Source organism: Austrofundulus limnaeus, unplaced genomic scaffold, assembly GCF_001266775.1.
Source record: "Austrofundulus limnaeus strain Quisiro unplaced genomic scaffold, Austrofundulus_limnaeus-1.0 Scaffold76, whole genome shotgun sequence".
Lineage (NCBI taxonomy): Eukaryota > Metazoa > Chordata > Actinopteri > Cyprinodontiformes > Rivulidae > Austrofundulus > Austrofundulus limnaeus.
The window spans coordinates 153,608-175,516 of NW_013952478.1; the positions used below are offsets into that span (position 1 = coordinate 153,608).

General features: G+C 38.9%; 1 protein-coding gene across 1 annotated transcript in view; it reads right to left on the reverse strand.

Moving 5' to 3' along the window:
- Positions 1 to 2,503: 2,503 nt before the first annotated feature.
- pcdh1a (protocadherin 1a) overlaps positions 2,504 to 21,909 on the reverse strand; it is a 101,379-nt gene continuing 81,973 nt past the window's right edge. Inside the window, 1 exon segment of the mRNA XM_014011011.1 lies at positions 2,504 to 2,945. Within this exon segment, the coding sequence (XP_013866465.1) occupies positions 2,575 to 2,945 (371 nt within the window). The 3' untranslated portion in view covers positions 2,504 to 2,574.

Consider the following 21,909-nt stretch of genomic DNA (forward strand, 5'->3'; position numbering starts at 1 on the left):
AGAAGTGAGCAGCAGGAGATCAATATTGGCTTGAGGAAAATAGTTCCGACAAGGGGTAGGGTGGCGAAAGCGTGTTTTTTTCTGAAGAGAACTCAAATCTGTCACTCCATTGCAGTCAACGACCAACAATTATGACTTATATCTGTTAGGAGTTACCTCGTGTTTATGTATAGGTGATTAAAAAAAGGAAAAGTCAGAGGATGRATGACAGATTTACCAAAGTGATGTGTAGGCTGGATTAGGGTTTGGATTTAATCCCCCTATGAGTGAATCTGAATCAAGTKAAAGCATTCAAACACATAAAGTTGTTGATTGAGACTATGTGACAGTGGTTTTATCACTCATTGCTATKTTTCTCACTTGTCATTAATTCCAGGTCAGTGGTTTTTACCCGCTGCTTTTGGTTGGTGAAGCGTCTGTCCACGGCTCTGAGATGGGCGCGGGTCAGAGGGGAGGTTAATCACAGTGTATAATGGCTTGTTGTTTGAATTATATTTCAGCTGCTAAATGGCTTTGGAAATGGCATAATGTGCTTTCTCCCCCCTCAGGGCAAGAAATTTGTCAAGTTTATTTAATCACGGCCATGTGCTGTGATTTCCATATGTTTCCAGTTAAAATAACATTCTCGTTTTCAATAGCAACATGATGAGGTAAGCGGTGATAAAAATACCCCTTTTAACTGATTGTACCTCTGTGGGCAGATTTGCATTATCTGGTGGGTGCCTTGTCCTGGGGGTGTGCTCACACATGCCCGAGCTCAAGACTCATTACTCACCCTAATTAGGAAATGTCCGTTCTAGACTCCTCTACCCTCACTCAGAGACGCAATCTCACTATGGAAATACTCTGCAGAGGTGAAAGGTATCTACAAATCTAATCAAATCGATGTTTAAATCAAAGACTCTGACTAGCACTAAGATGTTGTAACGCAGGCGAGTGGAGTCATCATTAACATCCAATTACCCACTAATATATAGTGTCCTTCAGACGTATCCTTCAAATTTACTTGGAAAATCTTTGTGAAAATAAATGAATCCCTCAGGCACACCCTATTTTTATTCTCTGTTCAATAGCCAGCGGAGGAAGAATGCCTAATAACTTATTAAGCTTGTTGTTCCCAATACAAAGAAAATAATACTTAATTAACAGCAAAATGAGCTGCTGAACTCTTGGTTWAAGGTCAACACCTTATAACTTGTGCACATAACCAAGATCAACATGAAGTCAAATATTAATTTTTAAATTAATCATCTTAGGTTCACATTGTGGTGCGCTGTCATTTAAATTACCCATTTGAGATGTGCATGCAAGATCTGTTTATGGATGATAGATGCAAAAAAAAGTCTCAATTCAGAGCACCTGTCTAGTTTACATCAATCGGATATTAGGTTCCATAAGAACTCAATCTCCCCAGAGGCCCTTAACACTCAAGTGTCTTTTCATTTAAGTAGATCCTCAGGCATTCATTAGATTGTGCATCGGTTGTTGTGCATTGCGAGGGGAAAGGAATCAGAYCTGTTGAGGGACGGATTTGTGAAGCCCATCTGATTGTCTCAACAGAGAGTGACTTTCTGCACTTGGTATWATCTGGACTCGGGAGTGAAAAGCCAATCAAGAATGTGTCTGCTGAGCACCCTGCGTTTGGTCATTGTGACCCCCAGGTTCTGCAGCCAAGTCAACCGTTTTCATGATGAACGACAGGTCACAGTGCTGCGAGTCAGTGGAACATAATGTCAGTTTAAATGCTGCCACACAGCTCTCTCCACCAGTGACAGAGCTCTACAGGGAGCGGAGGTAAAGGCCATTCTACTATGATTAGGGGTCAGAGGTGTATGTGTGTGTGTGTGTGTGTGTGTGTGTGTGTGTGGGTAGGTGGGTGGGTGCATGGGATAGTGTGGATCAGATAAATGCCTTCCACAAAATCGAGCTCTTTCCCAGGAAATTGTTTCAGTCAAGTTTAAACAGCAGCGGTAAAAAGAAGCTTAAATATGCAAACAAATTCAGAGGKATTTTTCTCAGTTTATGCCAGACAAAAGTATATGTAGAACACACCAGTCAAATGTATTTACAGCTCTGTACATTAAGAACGACCATCTTCTTTAATTCTTGGTCATAAAAGTTACGTCTTTTGATATGGCCAGATTTGCCGTCTAATAAATTAGACCTATGGCACAAGAGCACTGATCACCACTTTCAAATTCAAAGGATCACTTCACAGAATGGGCATTGCCTAACTACAACAATAATTAGCTTCTATTGTAGCTATTACCACTTGCATTTTCTTATCTTTCCACTGTCTGGATGGTTTTCCTTGAGGTTTTGAATAAATAAACGAGAGAGTGCATTAATTAACTTTGTGGAATCATTCATAAATTTGCTGATGAATTGATAATTGAAGTCAGTAATGACAAGTGTTCATGCCGATGACTGAATGAGGCACAGCCAATTTTTTTTTCTTTTCTTTTTAACACGGCCATTGGCTTTAGCGTACTGACAGTCTGTAGTTTTTTTTTTTTTCTTCTGAACTTGGTGTACTTTTCCTCCCTTTATGTAATAATCAGATGAATATGTTCCTCACAGGTAAATTTCTCGTTTCGGAGTGTGGGCAGAGGGGGACGTGGGCGGGAACTCAGAGGCTACACTTAAGGGCATTTCCTCTAAGGGGCAGTCCAGATTGGCATCATGACCGCTGTTGGAGTAGGCACTGCGGGAAGGCGGAAGGTGCGAGCGGTGCTCCTGGCCACCCAGTCTGGCGCTTCCATTGGCCAGGCGTCCCAGACTCCCTCTCTCCTGYTAAGGCACGAAGGTGGAGAGTTTGGGGGGGTTCCTGGTCTTGCGCACGGGGGAGGGATGCCCAGGCATCCAGCAGGCATCTGAGTGACCCAATTCGCTGCATTCCGTCGTGCAGTTTCCAGTCATTGCCACGTCAGGGAGGGAGCGAATGTCTGTGGACAAGTAGGAAACAACACTTTCAGACAGAGCCTCATACTGATACACATTTGCGCAATAATCATCGAAAAAAAAGTTAGGAAAAAATGGCATTTGAGAACAGAAATGGTGTCATCAGAATCACCCCATGAATCCATGAATCCCCCCGCCCAATTTGAGGTCTTTGCAGCTGTTGCTAAGCAGTCGGCAGCAGTTGCTATGTAGCTGTCGCTATGCACTGTGTAATGAGTGTYCGTCGTCCACAAGCTGGTGTGGTAGATGCAAGAGGCGACATGCTGTGCCTTTGTCATTTCGAAGTATCCCACAGCAGTTCGTCTGGTATATGTGTAATATATCATCACATTGTTAATATGTTCAACAGCAATATATTTCTATTTGATGTGATTTGCACGCTGCGAATGGTGCATCAAACATGTATCAACACAAGGAAAAAAATGGAAAAAAAAAGCAAATTACACCAACCACTCATACTYCAACATGCAGAGTTCAGTTACAAAGGGAATAGCTGGATCCTTTAGGGTAAAGGAGGAAAAAAAACATTGCTGAATGAGTTATTGATTGACAGTGCTGAAATGAGTTCCCTGCCCTTGATTATCATCCATTTTTTATTCAACTCTTCCTAATTAAATAAATGGGTCCACAACCCAGTGACCTCATTTTAAGCCGCGGAAGCTCCAAAATAAGTATGCTTTAGCTATCATTCGAGTGCATCACAGGCATCCGAAAGCAAATCCTGCACCAGGGAACTGATCTATTTGTTCACCATGAATGTGCAGCTGGCAGGCAACAGACTTGCCGAGCGGCACACCTGTTGACAAGCTGAACATACAGCACAGATTAAATGGAAATACCACTCAATTTATCTTTTTTTTAATCCCGTTAGACCCATGTTGGGACGGCCAAATCGATGTCTGGGAGAGGGAGCGGGCGACTCGGGTGCGAGCATTTGTGATGTTACTGACATGTAAACTTGTGATTGCTGTGATAAATGTGTTGCTCTAATTCCCCACAACCGCCAGCACCATGTCCATTACGGATGCTCCGTCTTGTTTCGTGGCTACAGGATGGTGTGTGACTGAAAGGAAATGTATTCTCGGAGAGGGGCTGAGGGCACCGCACAGCACGCCGAAATATGTTGAATGATGTGACCACAAGAGATGACATACTGGAGGCAGAAACAAGAGTTCATAGTTAACAAAGGGAATGCCAGCTTGACAGTAAGCCTAAGAGACATACCATCAGTATTGTACTCATGATCACTGGCAAGATAATTAGCCCACAAAATGTCAGATTATTGATGGTGGAAAAAATTGCATCTGGTTCACCAAGGCTTCCTTCAATAAAAAGAGAAAGAGACAGCACATGTGTTAAGATTTAACTGCTTAAATAGGACATAATGGTGGGTATATATTTTCATTTCATTGTCCCCATCAGCACCTATTTATTTCTTGCTGGTAATCCATATACAAATGTCTCATTGTTTATTGTGGCAATAATAATTGGATGGAAAAGAATGCATAGTGTGAGCTATTGTTGCAGTTAATTTCATTGTTCCTGTAATCCTAAATAGCTAGATGTTTAGGCTCTTTAATGCATTTACTTCACAGTTGGGCAATGCACTCTTTTTTCATGCCTAATTATATTAGGATGCTTCTTTCTGTTTACCAGGTCATTGTCATTTAGCTAATAATCTCTCTAAACGAACGACTATACTGTTTTGCTTAATTTATAATAAGAAAAGTGAAACAGAGCTGCAGGAAACAAAGACACAATGTATTTTTGTGTGTGCATGTGTACCTCTTCATGTGTGATGTTTTATTTGTTTCCYCTCTGCTACAAGTGTTGCCTAAACCTTTGAAAATTTGCTTTTCTTGCAGAAGGAAGGAGGAAAGTCGGAGGAAGGTTTGAGGAGTGTGCTGTTTAAGCACAAGCACAGCCATGTGGGCATCTACCCCAAACGGATTTCACACTTGATTAAAACTTCTTCACAGCTTTCAGGAGGTTTACGTTTCACTGTGAGGCCTTGTGCTAAAATCGGAGCAACACTGCATCTACAGATCAGTGAACTGCATGCATTTTATGTAGGCACTTTACAGGCTAAACGTAGGTGATTTTTTTCTCTCTAAAGAAAAGAAAAGAAAAGAAAAGAAAAGAAAAGAAAATCACCACTGAACAAGTTTTATTGAAACTCCTAAAACATTATGATCAGATGTACGTCTACAACTGATTGCCATTTGGAATTAATCCAATTCAAAATAGTCAACCACAGCTAACCAGCATAAGCAAATGAATGTAAGTAGTTTATTGATATGGGACTAACATTTGATGTGGTGGTAGCTGATAGTCATTAATACATTCTGTGAGCTCTACATGTTYCATTGCCTTGCTAGAAAACTCTGGCATTTACTGTCAGAGTCAACTCTGATTTGCTGTTTTTTTAATTATTGCTATTATTTGCTTGTACTGCTGTCTTCAGACTTTTTTGTTCTTCTCAAATTTATTATAATTACACTGATACTAGATCAGCTGAGTTACCATCATTAAATGTCTTGACTGGCTGAAAAAATAACAACTGAATGAATCAATGTAAATAATTAATAAATATTATATAAATAAGTAATATCCTATATGCCCACCTAGGGCTGGATGACGTGGCTGAAAAATGTATCATGATATAAGCATTTAAGACAACATTACAATATTTTTTGTTGTAACATTATTTTTTTTAAATATTTTCTCATAATATTACAACTCTTTTCTCATAAATAAATAAATAAATAAATAAATCTTCAAAAAATGCTTCTCTGTGCAAAAGGGGTTTAAAAACTAGGTGGCATGTGCCCCACTTGGGGAACCTCTGCTTCAAGTAAACAGCTTGCCAGTGCTTGTATTTTCATTGTAATGTATGATCTCTGTTACATCTTTCAGTTCTACGAAAAAAAWWTTAAAAAATAAAAAACACGAATGACGACTCAGATGTGGTTTTCCAAATGTGGTCCATGCATGGGCCAGCAACACATAAACCATACCACGACTGGCCCACTGTGGCATGCCATCTTAAAAACATAAACATTGCCAGTCCTGGCCCATATTTGGTGACAAACAACATGAACATGAGCCAGGACAGTCTGTAGGGACTTTTTTCTTCTGAACTTGGTGTAACGACATTTGGCCCACAACTATATGCTTTGAGAAAAGAATAAAATGTGAAGACTGGTTGATACAACTCTATGTACAAAATTACTGATTTCATGTTGAATGTGCCAAAAAATAAATAGATAGATAGATAGATAGATAGATAGATAGATAGATAGATAGATAGATAGATAGATAAAAAGCTTGTTTGAACTTATTTAAATAAACACTAAGGGAAAGAAAGGAATATGACACTCTGCACTAAAGTGACAAGGATTCACACTGAACACTGCTCATCATTATCAAGGGGCAGAAAATCAGTCATGACAGCTAAATACACAAGCAGCATGCCAAAGTCATGTCATTTTTTTGTTTTATTTTTTTATTTATTTTTGCACTAGTGCCAGAGCACAAATCACATGTCATCGAGAGAGAACACAGACGCTCTCGTGCCAGCGATTTTGTAGGCCATTACCTTGTCGGTTCGAGTTTTTAACCACATTTTATTTGGTTTTATTTAAAATGGGCCTTTGAGAAACAATCTGTTCTCTACAGACAATTTAACAGATGAAAAGACGGATTCAGCTGCAAGCTGCTGTGCTGCTACATGTGATCATTAACATCCTTTAGTGTATGTAATTTCCATTTATGCACGTCACATCACAGCGGTTCTTTTTTGCCACCTCCTCTCAAACGTTTATTTTTAATGAGTCGGTTATTGTGRTGCTCTGACAGCGTGCTATGATAGGGATGTACCATTCGTGCCGAGCACAAGTTTGTACATTTGCTTGCACTGACCTTTCTGTCACGCTCAAATCCATTTTCACAAAAAGGATCAATACTGGTAATTATACGTGTGCYTCTGTGTTTTGCTGTGGCCATTAGCTGTTTGTAATGGTGTTGGAGCTCACTTAGTGTGCGGCAAAATCCTGCCTGGTCTGAAAATAAAAACACTCCCATGRAGGCATGAAATAATCATTGTCTAAATATTTGGTACTGTATGATGAAGAAATGAGTCAAGCTCTGGTTGAAAGAGCAGCCATGGACAATGCTCACTCAACCCTGGACGCTAGCTGTACTTACCTGTATACCTGACATACATCTGCTTCTACTCAATAATCTACCCTTTCAAACTTTAGAATTCCACATGTTGTCCACGGAGAGTCAACAGTGTACAAATGGTCTAATCACAGCATTATTAGTCTAACCCCGGATTTGTACTACATGCGTCTCTGCTCCGCTGTGCTGCGGTGCGCAGGTCACAGCTGTTCGTTTGGTTCTCAATTTATACAGACCCTGCTCCACTCTGGTCAGACACAGTGTGCAGGAAGGAGATCATGCGATAAATTCAGTTATAAATGTGGAAGTTACAGCAAAAAAATAATTAATCCTGTGAAGGAAGACCTCCAAACACAGCTGAAAACATTGATGTAAACGCTTTTGATATCTATGTTGAAACTGCCTCGATGTCGTCTTTCTGAAATTTCTGATTTCAAAATAAAATCCACATCATGTGTACACATTATGTTTCATGATACATGTTCTTATCTGTTTCCCAAACAGAATGATACATTCTGACAGCCTTTGTGTAGAAATATATCTGTATATTTATTAATATAGCTGCAATTTTGACATTATTCTGACAAATTATCCCGCCTAAAAGTGTATTATTTTGAAAATGCGGATGTTGTGCTCGTTTATTTTCCTGTTGGTGTGACGTAATCTTTAAAATTTGACTCCGGCGCAGCTCCGGCATCCGGCAAAAATAGGATCTGTTCTAATTTTGCCGGATCGCCGTCGCCGTGCGAAGCCAGTGTACACACACTCTTCGATTATAATGGATGCGTATTTGCTGCGGAGGTTGGACCAGAGAGGAGCGGGGCTGGAACGCATGTAGTGTAAATTAAGGGTAATAGTTGAAATGGACTGACTTAACTTTGAGAGGTTGTGATTTAGTTTTGGAACTCAGTAACTCATTGACATTTCCTCCTCTTTGCACAGCACAATTCTCCTTGTTTACTCAGACATATTGCACCTCCTTTCACCTTTAGTATGGGTCACTTCCATCTGCTTTCTTGCAGCAACATCATTAAAAGAATGATCATTTCTACCTTCTCTCCGTCTTACCAGCACCTACACTGGACCTCAGGAAAGCTTCTTAACTCACCTTGACTTCAGCGGCGTTACGTGCACTCCACAGTGGAGCTGCAGAGTCGGGGTGCATATGGAGCTGAACCCACCGGCTGACAGATACATGTGAGGGGTGGGTTTGCATGCTGCTTGCATCAGAGTGCCAGTGGGAGGTGTTGAGTGTCTGAGGCAGGCTTCCTCCTCGTCTGATCCCCTGCCCACGGGCATGGGGGAAGCTGCCTCTTCCTGAGATTTCACACTGCTCCTCTCTGTTTGATTGCAAATGCTACCTCTCCCCCCACCGGCTTGCTTTCCAGCGTGCATGCCGCACCGCTATGATCGATGGCGGACAAATGTGAGAGACCCCACGGCAGGATTAACAGGGTGCTGGTGGTGGGGAAACAGCTACTCACATTTAAGAGTGTGATAGGTACAAATTGGGTATTTGTTGCCCCTGCGACGAGTTCTATGAAGTAGAGAAGTTCTGAGCAGTGGTGATAGTGCGCATCTGTGGTGGGTTTCTGGATGAAAACTGGGTGTAGCTGCAGTCTGTTGTCATCCTCCACGAAGGGAAACAACAAGAAACCAGGGTTTTGTATTTGTTTAGCTGTGACATGTCAAGTCTTGTTATTCAACTACTCTCAGTAAGCACAGCAAGCAGAAGCTACCTTATTTTTTTTCTTTTTCTTTCTTTTTTTTATCCGTTCCCCCGCGGAAGGGAAACTATTTTTTTTTTACCAGAAAGAAACTTGCTACAAGTGCACAAACATAGTGTTGACATGCACATTTTCCTTGTTCGTTTTAATGGAACCCGGGAAAACAATGAGGGATGTTTGAAACCTTCGAAAATGCACTCTAACATTCCCACCAGCAATAGTCTAATGTGCAGYAAACTTTGTCACCTTAGCTTACAGAGGTGCAGATCATTACAATAGTTTTAGTGTAGCTCTGTAGATAATTGGTCTCTATTTTTTTAAAAGCCTGCTGGGTGCTGAGAAGTCTGTCCCAGAAAAGTTGTTACATCTGAAAAATAACAAAATAAAACCTGAATGAATCACTCTTAGACAATCGTGATGGGAATTCGGTGATTTTGAGGTGCGAAAAGGTTAAACGTTTTAGTGAAAACAGGTTAATCAATTCACAGTTGAGCTGTCTGCTGAGGGTGATGGCCYGATAAGGATTGGTTTGAAACACACAATCGGAGAAATCTGAATTTCCTRAGCTTCCTGAGGAGGCAAGCGTCTAGCTGACAAATCCTGATGAGTGGACGCATCTGRAAGAAGCGCATCAGGTAAACGACACCGCTGCTGCTTCGGTCGTGCACCTCCTGTCAGATGTCTCACCATCCACCATTTTGTTTCAGACTTCCCCTTTATTTGAAGACTGCCTTTTGTATCAGCYCATTTGACAAAGCCTGAGCACCTGCTGACAGATCACGCTATGCACCGGCTCCTCCAATCGAGAAGCTGATATGCAGTGTGATATGTCAACCAACACTAAGGCTTTGTCAAAATGTGACACGTGCACAAGGCATTTTGCAGATAAAAGCGATTCAAAACACTGGTGGAGAACCGGAGGGAGAAAAGTGTGCTCAATGATGATATAGCTCCTTGTGTGAGTAATCTAATCGTTTCTCCGCTGGTGTGCGAAGGTGTTTGTTAAATGCATGAGTGGAGAACAGCTCTGTGCCCCTGACCGCAGCTACATGTTTGGCTTGCCGGCCAATTACTGACTGGAAATTGCATTTTGAAGCTTCACAACAAAAAGGTATTGATTCTGAGCAGCTGCTAATGCAAAGAAGAAAAGAAAAAAAAACTTGAACTAATATTTTTTTTCTGAAAATTAAAGGTTCAGCCATCATCCAGTGGTCATCATCTTGTGTTTCAAGAGCATTCTTTAGTTCAAACAGCTCCAGTTTTGTTTCTCTAGTTGACAAAATGAGCTCCAAGTAATTCACTTGTTTTGCATTTTCTTACCATAACATTTTAAAGGGCAGTGTGACTTGGCCATGTTTTAAAGATTTAAATCTGCAAAGGAACATTCCCTAAATATTTTTTACACAAACCTGTGGCACCTTTTTTTTTAATCCGTGGCACGTATTAATTATTACAGAAGTGCTTCAGGTGTTTAGTTAAATGTGCACAATGGGCCTCAGTAGCATAAGTCAGCCATCAGTGAGCCATTCTAAATTTAGCAGTTTTATGTGTTTTCTTCAGGCTATTGAAAGCTTTTTTTTATTTATTTCATTTTATTTTTTACTAATGCTGTTCATTTAAAGCCTATATGGGCTATTCCACATTGAATTAAAAATGCAGTATTAAACAAACAAGTTTTAGGATTACATTGTTGTTTTAGAAAAAAAAAATCGGATGCATGTTTTAAATATTAGTGTTAATGTTGTAAAGCAGCCGACAAGTGTACAATTACATTTTTTGTCATTGGGTGTTGRTGTACAACACTGCAGCATTCAAGACTAAATATGGTGAAAATTACTGTAAAGGCAACTAAAATTGACAAATTGACAAAACATTTTTGCAATCTTATATTTACGTTTGCCTGGCTAATTAAATTTAGGTTCATTCTGCTACCTCCTGTCTGCCTTTCTCTTACTACTGAAACAGGAAACCACATATTTCCCATTCGGCTTTCTGTGTAATTTAATTACAAGTGCTCAAGGAAATATAGACCGTATCCTCTCACTGTAGCATTGTAAGTCAGCGCTACACCGGCTAAGATTTTCTCCATAAGGGTATGAGTCCATCGCAAGTTTTGCAGGTTTCGGAAAGAGAAGGAAGCATATTTGCTTTAAAACAAAAGAACGTTTGCATGCAACAAGACTCTATTTCAAGCTGATCAGATTGGTTTACTCTGCTGTGTTTGTGTTGTAGAGAGTAWGTCAGAAGTCTGGTGAGAGGCTATGCTGAAAAATAAAAGTGAACACCAAAAATGATTTTTTTGTTTGTGTGACTTTTGAGCTCAATTTGATGGAAAATCTTGTCATGATAATTAAGCAGAGCGTTGTTTCATCAGCCAGCTCAGTCTGATTATTGTTTGACATTTAGAGGAAGAGACACTTGTCTATTTTCGTCTAAAACCCAAATGTTGTTTTTTTATAGTTTTTTCCCCCCATCTTGACTGAATGTCTTATTCTTTCTTTTTTTTTTCTTTGTCCTTYKCTTTGAAGCTCTCTGTCTGCTTCAGACCCTTACTTTGGTCCTTTTCACAGTGGGTGCTCTCAATGGTCTCATGCTAGATGTAGAAGATGTTTCATTCTGTACAAGCTGATACAAAATTGAGCATTCAGACTTTAATCTCCCAATCTTTGTTGTATTCAAGTTGTTTATTTCCTTCAAGTGTATTTTCTTGAAGATACCTCTTTGAGTGTGCAAAATATATTAATGGCCCAAAAGGCACATTACCAGTACTATTTTCATTATTGAAAGAAATAAAAATCTATGGTTTCCTTTTACGGGATCTCTATCTTCTCAAATCAAATAATGCATTATTCTATTTGCTGTTGATTCCCCAAGAGGATATTTTTATGCATGATTTTCATGCTCAATATCTTTCCCTGACTGATCTCTCTGACAAGCTAAATGGATGTCTTCCATGATTCATTTGTTGTTCTTCCTCCCTTTTCGATCAGGATGTTGTCCCATCGCTAATTATGCCTTTGATCCCCACGGTCTGGTGTGTGAAACTTGCAAGAGCTAACATTAGCTGTTAATTAGCCCAGGCCTGAACAGGTTTTTGAACAGATCATAAAATTAGTGGACAGTTTGAGAGAGTTCCTTTATTCTCTAGCAATGTTTTTTGGTTGTGATGTTTTTGCTTGTGTTTGTGCGAGTTCATGCTTGGTAACTTTTGAAGTCAGTCCCACACAGCTTGTTGCCACAGCCACTTAAAAAATAATAAAATAAAAAAAAATAAAAATAACAGTCAATGTTACATATGTTTTCCAAAAATCTTGTGTAGTGGAAGCTTTAACGAATCCCTAAAACATTCTAACATATTGCTTAAGTCCTTCATTTAAAAGGTCACCCTTACCTATTTGGAGTCATCACTTTCTGTCTGTTAGCAAAATATTTTATAAACCAGTAACCAACAGAAGATTTGACCAAATTTGTTCAAAATGACTAAAGCACAATTTCAGATTCCTACATTTTGATACCTGGATCGTCCACATATTGTGAGTGGTTCCAGAGATAATACCTTGATCGCTCTTTCAAATCAGTGATATTTGGTCTGAATCATATTTTAGGTTATCCTAATGAGGACATTGTGATGTAATTTTAAAGAGGAAACCTGAAACAACATTTGGATATTAAGATTTACCAGCTGGAAACAAAAAAAAAAAAAAAAAAAAAAAAAAAAAAAAAAAAAAAAAACAAGTTTTGCTAATTTACAGTGAAAATGACAAAAATATAAGACTTTTTGGTTCAAAATCATCCCCTTTTTTCAGATGGTTGTTTCAAAAGGTTCCATAAAATACTTTATTGATCCCAGATGGAAATTAGGTAAATAAGGTATTCATTATATTTTTTTTACAAAATGTAATTGTTGCAAACATTTTAACCAAAGCACTGCAGCTGCCTATTTCTCCACATACCATTTAGTGACATTATCCTCAGTTCTATGTGATGGGTCGCATATGTTATTGAAACCCTTAGAAAGTGATCATTGCAGTTAATATATTTTAAGATGGCCACCACAGCCTATTTATCATAACAGACACATAAAAAATAAATAAATAAAAATAAAAAAGGCTATGTTTCAGTCTATTTTACAGATACTGGTAAAAGATGGTGTACTTTAGCTAAGAGTCATCCAAAACATATGAGTGTGGCATTTATGAATATTGCAGGATATTGTGCAAGATGTTATTTTTAAGGTTGGTCGGAAACTGCAGATCTGTCATTTTACAACATAGGATTTCATTTTAAAACACTGGAATAAAAGGTGGTGGGCAATATGTAATATTTCAGGCAATGCTAAGCCTTATTTTTCCATTTTGTGCAATATACAACTTTGCCTAAGGACTATTGCTATACATTTATCACTTAGTCATATCATATAATTACTTTTTTTAAAAAGCCAAGTAATAAAACTTAGATTTATATCAAAGTACCATGCATTGGCCCATCTGCACAAGTGATACAAAGCAGTGAGTGTGGTAAAATACTTTTAGATTTAGATAATACCACCACAGGAGGTAGATAATTTCCATGCCCAATATGGACAAATATCAACGTAATCTCACAAAATCCGATTTTTAGAGTCGTGTAAGCAGCCCATGCAGCAGCTAAATAACCGCCCCGGAGAGGCAAAGCTTTATTTGCCCATTTAGAGCAGATATGAGAGTTGCTGACAATTCTCCGGAAAAGTCAACACTCTGAGGCAGTCGGAGGAAAAGCTCCATTCTTGCAGCACTTCGAACAATACAGCCATGGGTTTAGAGCAGAACAATTCAAATTTTATTTTGCATTTTGCAATATGAAAAAAAAAATCTTTTGTGTTGCATAAAAGGCAGGACAGGAGCAATCTTCCTGTGCTGCTCTTTGCTTGTTTTGGCCTCTGTGGAGCAAAAGCTTTTCTTCCACAGCTTTCATTAGGAGTAAAGAGGAAATAGCACAGGAGCTCAAGATCAGCATTGAATGTAAAGTGTTTAATGCAAACTGTAAATGTTAATGTTTAAAAATGGATTTACTGCAAATCCCAGAAGACGGTGGGGATGGTCATCAAGGCAGCTTTGGAGGCCAGCATGATTCTTCCCTCCCATGGTTTGTTTTCTTACTGATAGGTTATATTCAACTGCAATCATTTGGAAGGCTATTGTCAACATTTCTGTTCTTTTATATTGCTGAAATCCTCCAAAAAACAAAACAAAAAACAATGCATGCAGCACACTAAGCTTGATTTATTTTATTTTATTTTATTTTATTTTCTCAGATATGGTGCAATTATCTGTCCAAGTAAAGATTGCACTTTTTTTCATTGCATTACAGCAAAATAAAGGAGCTGTACAAAAGCAATATAAATGTTTTATAACAAGTGTCACACACACACACACACACACACACACACACTCACACACACACACACACACACACACACACACACACACACACACACACACTTCATTATAAGATAATCAAATTAAAATTTAATGCTTGTAAGTGCAAAATAGGTCAACCACAAAACAGTTGTCTGGGTATGGGTCACTTTGCATGTCTGAGCTTTGAGATCTTGTTTTTTCTTTTAAAAGCTGACCTTATTCTTTAAATCTAGTTGTGCTATGCCAATGGTACACAGAAATTGTGGTTCAATATGTACCAGAGTTTTGAGGTCATGGTTCAATATAGGTTCACTACAACATGAAGACAAAAGCCAAATGGTATGTTTTTGTCACTCGGTGTAAACAGACAATAACCGCCACAGGTATCAGGGCTGGAAAGTGTTTGGAGCTGCCCCCTCTCAGCAATAAGGTTGCAGGATCACTTCTGGCCTGGATATTTCTGTTTTCATTTTTCTCCCCATACATTCATAAGTTCTCCCCATGTACTCTGGTTTCCTTCCACAGACCAAAAGCAMGCATGTTGCACTATTAACCCTCAAATGGTCATAGATGTGGCTGAGAGTGCAAATGCTTGTTTGTTTCACTTTGTGGCCCTGCAACAGACTTGCAACTTGTCTAGAGGGTACATCCCCATTTTCATAGCAATCACTGGAGATAGGAACCAGATTCCAGCACCCTCAAAAGGAGAAGCGAGTAGGGGGAATAAAAAATAAAATAATAAAATAGATGGAGGGGGAGCTGTCTCAGAATGAGATCAGAATAACAAACCTTGTTATAGGGAAATCTGTAAGGTACCCAGCCAGTTCCAGTAAAATAGGACTTGTCAACTGGTAGCTTGATAATGAATAAAATAAAATGATTGCATTATTAATCTACATTGCCTTATAGAAAGTATAATAAAGATCGGTCTTTTTTAATAACAGTTTAAAAATGGGCAATTGTGTCACTTAATTGGTATTTAGTAGTTCATCTGAACTAGACATCCTTGCTTCACTTACAGTGCTTAAAGTAGCATCTTCCTCTCTTTCTTTATTTTGGGGCAGTGGCAAAAAGTAATAAATAAATAAATAAATAAATAAATAAATAAATAAATAAATAAATAAATAAATGTGAGCTCTCTGCTTGATTGGTGTGGTGATCACCTGTGACAATTCAGTAAAATGCAGGTACCCAAGACTCCTAGTGAACATAAACATGACTGTCTGTGAGCTGGAATGAAGTAATCAAGTACAACAAAATACCAATAGGAGACTGAAAGACAGTGTAAATCAAGAGTAAGCTTTAGATGCATTTTTTGCCTTATTCTTTTTATTTTCAATAAAGTTTCTTCCCTCACCATCTGTTCATGCTGTGTCTGTGGCAGTTTTGACTATGTTGGTTACCCTATTTCCAGGCTAGACACAGTTTCATTAGTGTCAAGTGTTGAGACCTTTGCATACTCATTTAAATGGGAGTGACCCAAATGGGAAATTTAGTAAAAGGAAATATAAGTAGAATTTTTGATTGTTAAAAAGCTAGAAAGACATCACATGCCATCCCCCACATGCCTGCAGTTTGAAAGTGGAAGAAAACTGCCAAGGTTTAGGAATCAAGTCACACGTGCTGCCTAATTAGAGTGTAGATCCCAGAGAACAGCAGCTACATTGTCATGCAATATTCTGTCAGAGTTATAGAATGACTGACTCGAGAACAAGAACTCTTTTGGGGGTAACTCGGGGAGAGTAAGCCTTAATGTTTTAAAAGGCAGAGATGGGTGGAATTGGTGAAATAATAATAAAAAAGTGTGACACTGATCAAAAACTCTGCCAAATCCAAGTGAAAAAAATGTTTTTCTTTAATCCTCTGCAAGAGAGCAGTATTTTTTATATGCCACATTAAATGCATAACACAGTAATATTCTTGGTCATAAAGAAAAGCAAGACTAATTCAAGTCATTTTTATTTAGCTTAAGGCATGCAGATTATTGACTCGGTGATATACCATGTTTACACAAAACTGCAAATTAGGAATTGATTCTTTCAAAATGGGAGAAAAAAAGAATGAAAGAAAGAAAGAAGGGGAAAWAAAGGTACTGCTGCTTTACATTTTGTTGTACAGAAGATGTCTCAAGTTTTACCAGATCTAGTCTTTAACCTGCAGGGAATTCTAAGATGTCTGTGAGAAAGCCTTGAAGACATAGCAGTTTCATTCCTYTGAGACTCACTGGAAATAAGGAAATACATGTCAAACCCAAACTGAACAATTTCAGTCCCTCAAGTGCCATCCATCATAGAAGGGCAGAACACTAGTTAGAGGGAGGTTCAACGACTCACAATGATGGAGAGATGACCCTTAGGGGCCTTTCTCTGACGCCAGCTCGAGCAGGCCCGCCAACTGGGGTTGAAGTGGGACTGGCCCCTAGCCAGCTTCCCTCTCCCCACTGCACAGTGCTCTACCTGCTCCACGAATCACGTCTAGGGTGAGACTGGGTAAGACCCACAGAGAGGAACACAGCACTACCTCCTCTTTCTATTCCTGCATCCATYATTATCTTTCAAACTTCCAGCTCAAGATCCCTCGGACCTCCTTTCACACGCTCAGCTAAAAAGAAACCCATCTATGGCTACAAACAGGCTAATAAAGAATTTTTACTCCATGTGTCTTAAGGAATTTGTACTTTCGAGCCCAAATTTATACACGCATTACCACCTCCGAACCTGCTGCTTCAGCATTCTGCTGCCAAGACTTACTGGTATGGCAAAAGCAGACGACATGCCATCCAATTTTTTTAAGTACAGAGAGCCATCCACTTTTGTTAGAGTAATACATGAGCACATTTAAAGCTTAGGGATACTGGCTAACACTCACTCATTCATTTTACAGGCTTAGTGCTAAAACCGGACATGCTCAGCGGCAGCATGGTGTTAAAAGCACTTTTTATGGAAACTAATCTGAGCTTATATGCATAGACTTTTCTTTTTGCTCATAATTCTGAACACTTATCGGAGTTTTCATCCATGTTATGTCCTCTTCAAAAGGACATGAGTGTCTTGTAAAGATCTCTAGAAATGACACTGGAAAATGTGTATTGTATATGTTTCAAAATTTGGGGGGGGGGTAAAGATTTTTCAGTTTCACTTTTTTTTTCAAAGCAATATTTCAACATTATATTTGGGTTACAAAAATACACAATGGGACAAGATTAAGTGCAAAAATTGTCTAAAGGATGAAACAAGGTTGAAAATATGAATATTAATAGAGCAATTAAGGCAACACATGGGCTGCACAAATGCAAAAAATAAAGTTTAAGAAAAAAATAACACATTTTTTTCTGCTTTTTTGCTATGGTCTTTGTCAGCTGGACACAGTGATGAAACTGCACAGAAATCACTTTTATGTGTAAAAGTATGAAATGAAAAGCAAGGGCTAGATTTATTGGGATAATGGGACTTCTACTCTTGTTCCATTTCAATTTCACATTTGGCTGCAATCTCTGCCACACCATAATTCAGTTCAATCCYAAAGACAATAAGCCAATTCCAGACTTTGTTGTAGCTAATGGCCGGGGGTGTGAGAGCACGTCATGTGACCCCCTTTCAGAGGTTCCGGCCTGTCTGAAGTCGTTTCACAAACACCGGTCAAAGCTTGGGTTGAGTGCCTCGCTCTCATTGTTGGTGATCACACGAGCGAAAGCACATTTTTGGTATCAAATTGGGCGAAGGGAAATGTAGACACATTCAAAGCGATGACATGTTGACACATCATCAGTGCCACTGGATTCAACTGCATTGTCCCATAAAGTAATTTGTTAAAGGGTTATAGTTTACCACCATCTACAGTGTCAACGCTTAATTTGGGTTAGAGAATTTCATTCTGCTCCAGTTAGGATTTTCCAGTGACCTATTCGCTTTGAAACAGAACTATAAACAAATCGGTCATTAACCAACAGAAACAACTAATTCGAGCAAAGCATAAAGCTGGAATGACTGTGGTATTAAAAGCACTACACATTACTACAGTTTACGTGAAAGGATGACTTTTAGGACGTAATTTTGACAACTTGTCTGGTCTCCTGGTTATGGCAGATRCTGTGGTTGCTGGCAGAGGCCACAGTGCTGGTTCAGGCTTGCTCTAAAGCACTAAGAGGGAGGCACACTGACAGGGCAAAATGACCTCTGTTGGAGAAAACCCACACCTCTGCATCAGCATGCTGTACCAGCATCCAGGCAGATGCCCAAGTTGGCACTCAAAGGAAAACAAGGCCCATTTGTTTGACATTTTGCCTTTCAGTCTTCACAACATCCTCCTTTAGGTCCTTATGCGTTATATTAATTTCTCAAGCTTTGTACACACAAACAAGCTAGTCATGGGGAAAATGTGATGTTTAATCTGTGTGGTTAAAATGACAGTACCCTTTTTGACATCACCATGGCAAGTGTGAAAACCCCCGATGCAACTTCAAACAGACAATATATATATATATATATATATATATATATATATATATATATATATACACTGAGATATTAGCATCATTTGTGAGATCTAAGGCAGGAAAATCAGACGGCATAACTAAAGAACCTCATTATCATGCAAATGCCATTTATTCCATTTTAACTCACCCTTCTCAATAGCCCATATGGCAGTGAGTCCGCACAGAGGAAGACACAGGGAGACCTCATGCTGGGCAAGCGGCCACATCAAAATTCTTCCATCTGTGGTCAATTGAGTTTGTGTGTGTGCACAAGTGTGTGCATGCTAGTACCTGTCTTCAGTGCACCAATATGACTGCTAGTTCTCATATCACAGCCAAGACAACTAACCACTGATCTCAGGAAAAGTGATTATTGTCAGTGTTAAGCTGGACATGACAAAAATGTTGGTCGACACTTGTGATCCCAACGAGATGGAAGTGGGGTGTGCATCTTGGTTCCTTGTCAAGCTCAGAGTTTAGGGAAGATTAAAGTAGGCTATTTATATTACTAGTTACATGACACATTCTTTTAGATACATAAGTGATGAAAGGGAATTAACAGCTATGTGGCAAATCAAATCAAGTCAGCCCCAGGATTAAAAGATGACTAAACTGCCTTATCGCTTTGTGTAACTAATACCTTTTTCATATAGAAACAATTTTATGGTGTCTTACAATTATGCTATTAAAAATAAAATCTGCTAAATTATAGTTTAAAACACAGAGAAATCTGAATGCAGTTGTCGGAAACACAGCAGAGGGACAGAAAATGAAGACAAAGACCAGTCGCTGGTCTTTGTCTGATGTGATCTTGGTTCATGACGAGTCATAAATCTTGACACCCAGCAGACATATATAAACAGTGTGCACGTTGCGTGAAGCAATCAATTTAAAGGGAATTACAGAGCTCACTGATTACCATCAGAGTCTATTAAAGTAAAATAGCACTCCAATCAAAATGATTTAGGGATTTGGGTTGAGATGCAATTCCTTTTGCTGCAAACACATGCACGTATGCAGTGGTGTGCACACACAAGGACGAGCGGATGCATTGGTTACACAGTTCTTCATACCAAAAGCATAAGAATAAGAGTGAAAAATAAACATGGGGAAACTGAAATGGAGTGCACTCTAATGGCCCGAAGATAAGAATTAGGAAAAGCGGGAGGAGGGAGCAGCTGCTTACGCACACACACAAACACACAGACATACATAAACAACTCCAGAAATTAATTGCTGCATATCAGGCTGCATCTATGTCATATATCAAAAGATTTTATTACTGTAGTTGGAATATACTCTTACTGCCCGAGCCAAGAACCATAAGGAATATGTTAATGTCTGCTTCAATGAAGCTGCAAGACCATTATAAACCATACACACACTTTCTTTTAAGCTACCCAGTTCAAGAAACCAAGGTCAAAGTACAATCTGCAACAATATTCAAAATACACCAAATGCACAGCAACATCTGATGCTGAAAAATCTCAGAAAGTTATAACCAATAATGTATTCAACTAATAAACCACATCTGCAAATAATATTTTAATAGGGGCATGCCATAGTAGACTAGAGACCAATCGTCTGATTTAACATAGTTTAAAAAAAGCCTGACTGCAAAGGATAAGTTTTTTAAAACAACAAAGCTGAAATGGATTCTGAAGTGCATCATTTTTTATTACACTGTAAAACACCAACAATCTCTCAAAATGTAGATTCCCTACTGTCAAAATCCCACTTATATGACAAAATACACATCCATGTCAATATTTCTGGAGCCCAGTGATGCAAAAGCTGACAGTCTAGGGTTCATATATTGCGTTTTATCCAACTTTAATGGAGTGACACATCGTGCTCACCTCCCCATTTTTTGCTTGTCAGTCATCTTTACTGCAATGAATAAAGCTTTGCGCTGGTACAAGCTGTCACTCTGCCACTCAAATGCCTAAAAAAGACTTCATGTCACGATTCAGGTGGATGTGGGGAGGAATTCCAGTGTCTCATTTGATTTTTTTTCTTTCTAATCTTTCATTTTATGTGGGCTGTCTGTTATCTCCCAAAGGTGGAAGTCACATTTTAATTAGGTCTCTCCTTGGTTTGCAGTTTATCTTTGCATCTCCCTGTCCTGTGTGCTCGTCTTCTGCATCTTGTGGGTTTTGCTTCTTTGTCAGAGGCTCTCTCACAGTCATCATTCCTAGTCGAAACCTCACATACATACCAACCCCTAACCCCTGCCACACACACGTGCATCCTGCTCATCTTGTGCCACCTTTTCATTCTTTAACTGCTCCATCTCCTTTCACTATCTTGCTCTCCTGCTGCTGACAACAAAAAGCTCCCTGTCTCTCAAAAAATAGTGTTTTACAGATGGGAATAGCACAATAAACAGCCACAACAACAGAAACAAAGGAGAAAAAATGCATGCATTCTCCACCCGATGTGCACCAGAAAAAAAAGAAGAAAAAAATGAAAATTGAAAATGGTCAGCTACCAGCTCCTTGGTGACCATCCAATCTGTATATGAAATGACTAAATATTTTTAATGGGCTGTTAAGCAATCCCTGACCTCTGAAGGGCCAGGCAGAAAGGCAGTATTGGCAAGACTCATCTCATTCTGCATACCTACAGCCAACTGCATTTTTGAAGAATGATGTCACTAATTSACACAAACATTTCCAATAGAGATGAATAAACTAACTAATGAGACCCAACCCAGCTGTCAAATAAACACTCAACGTATCACAATGCAAGATGCTTTACTAATAATAGAACGTTGTCATCTGCTGTTATAGCGTGACAGTGACACATTTTAGCCTTTGATCCCACAATAGGCTTTTATAGCTCGTTGTTTAAAAATATAAATATATATTATTTTCTACTTAACACGCACAGCACAGTCAGGATGACAATATGTTTGTGTAACTTTTTCGCCTTCTCTTTAACTTTTGCGTCAATGTTGACCTTCACTTCTGTCTATTCTTAGATAATCTGAAACTACTTTTAAAATGRATATGTTGTTGAGATGCAGACCCTATTGAAGCAACAAATTAACGAGATACAATTATAATAGGAAGGGCAAGGTGTTGAAAAACACTGAAATACCAGCATGTATATTGACACTGTTTTTATTCTATTTTTAAAAACAGCAGGAATGTTTTTGATCAAT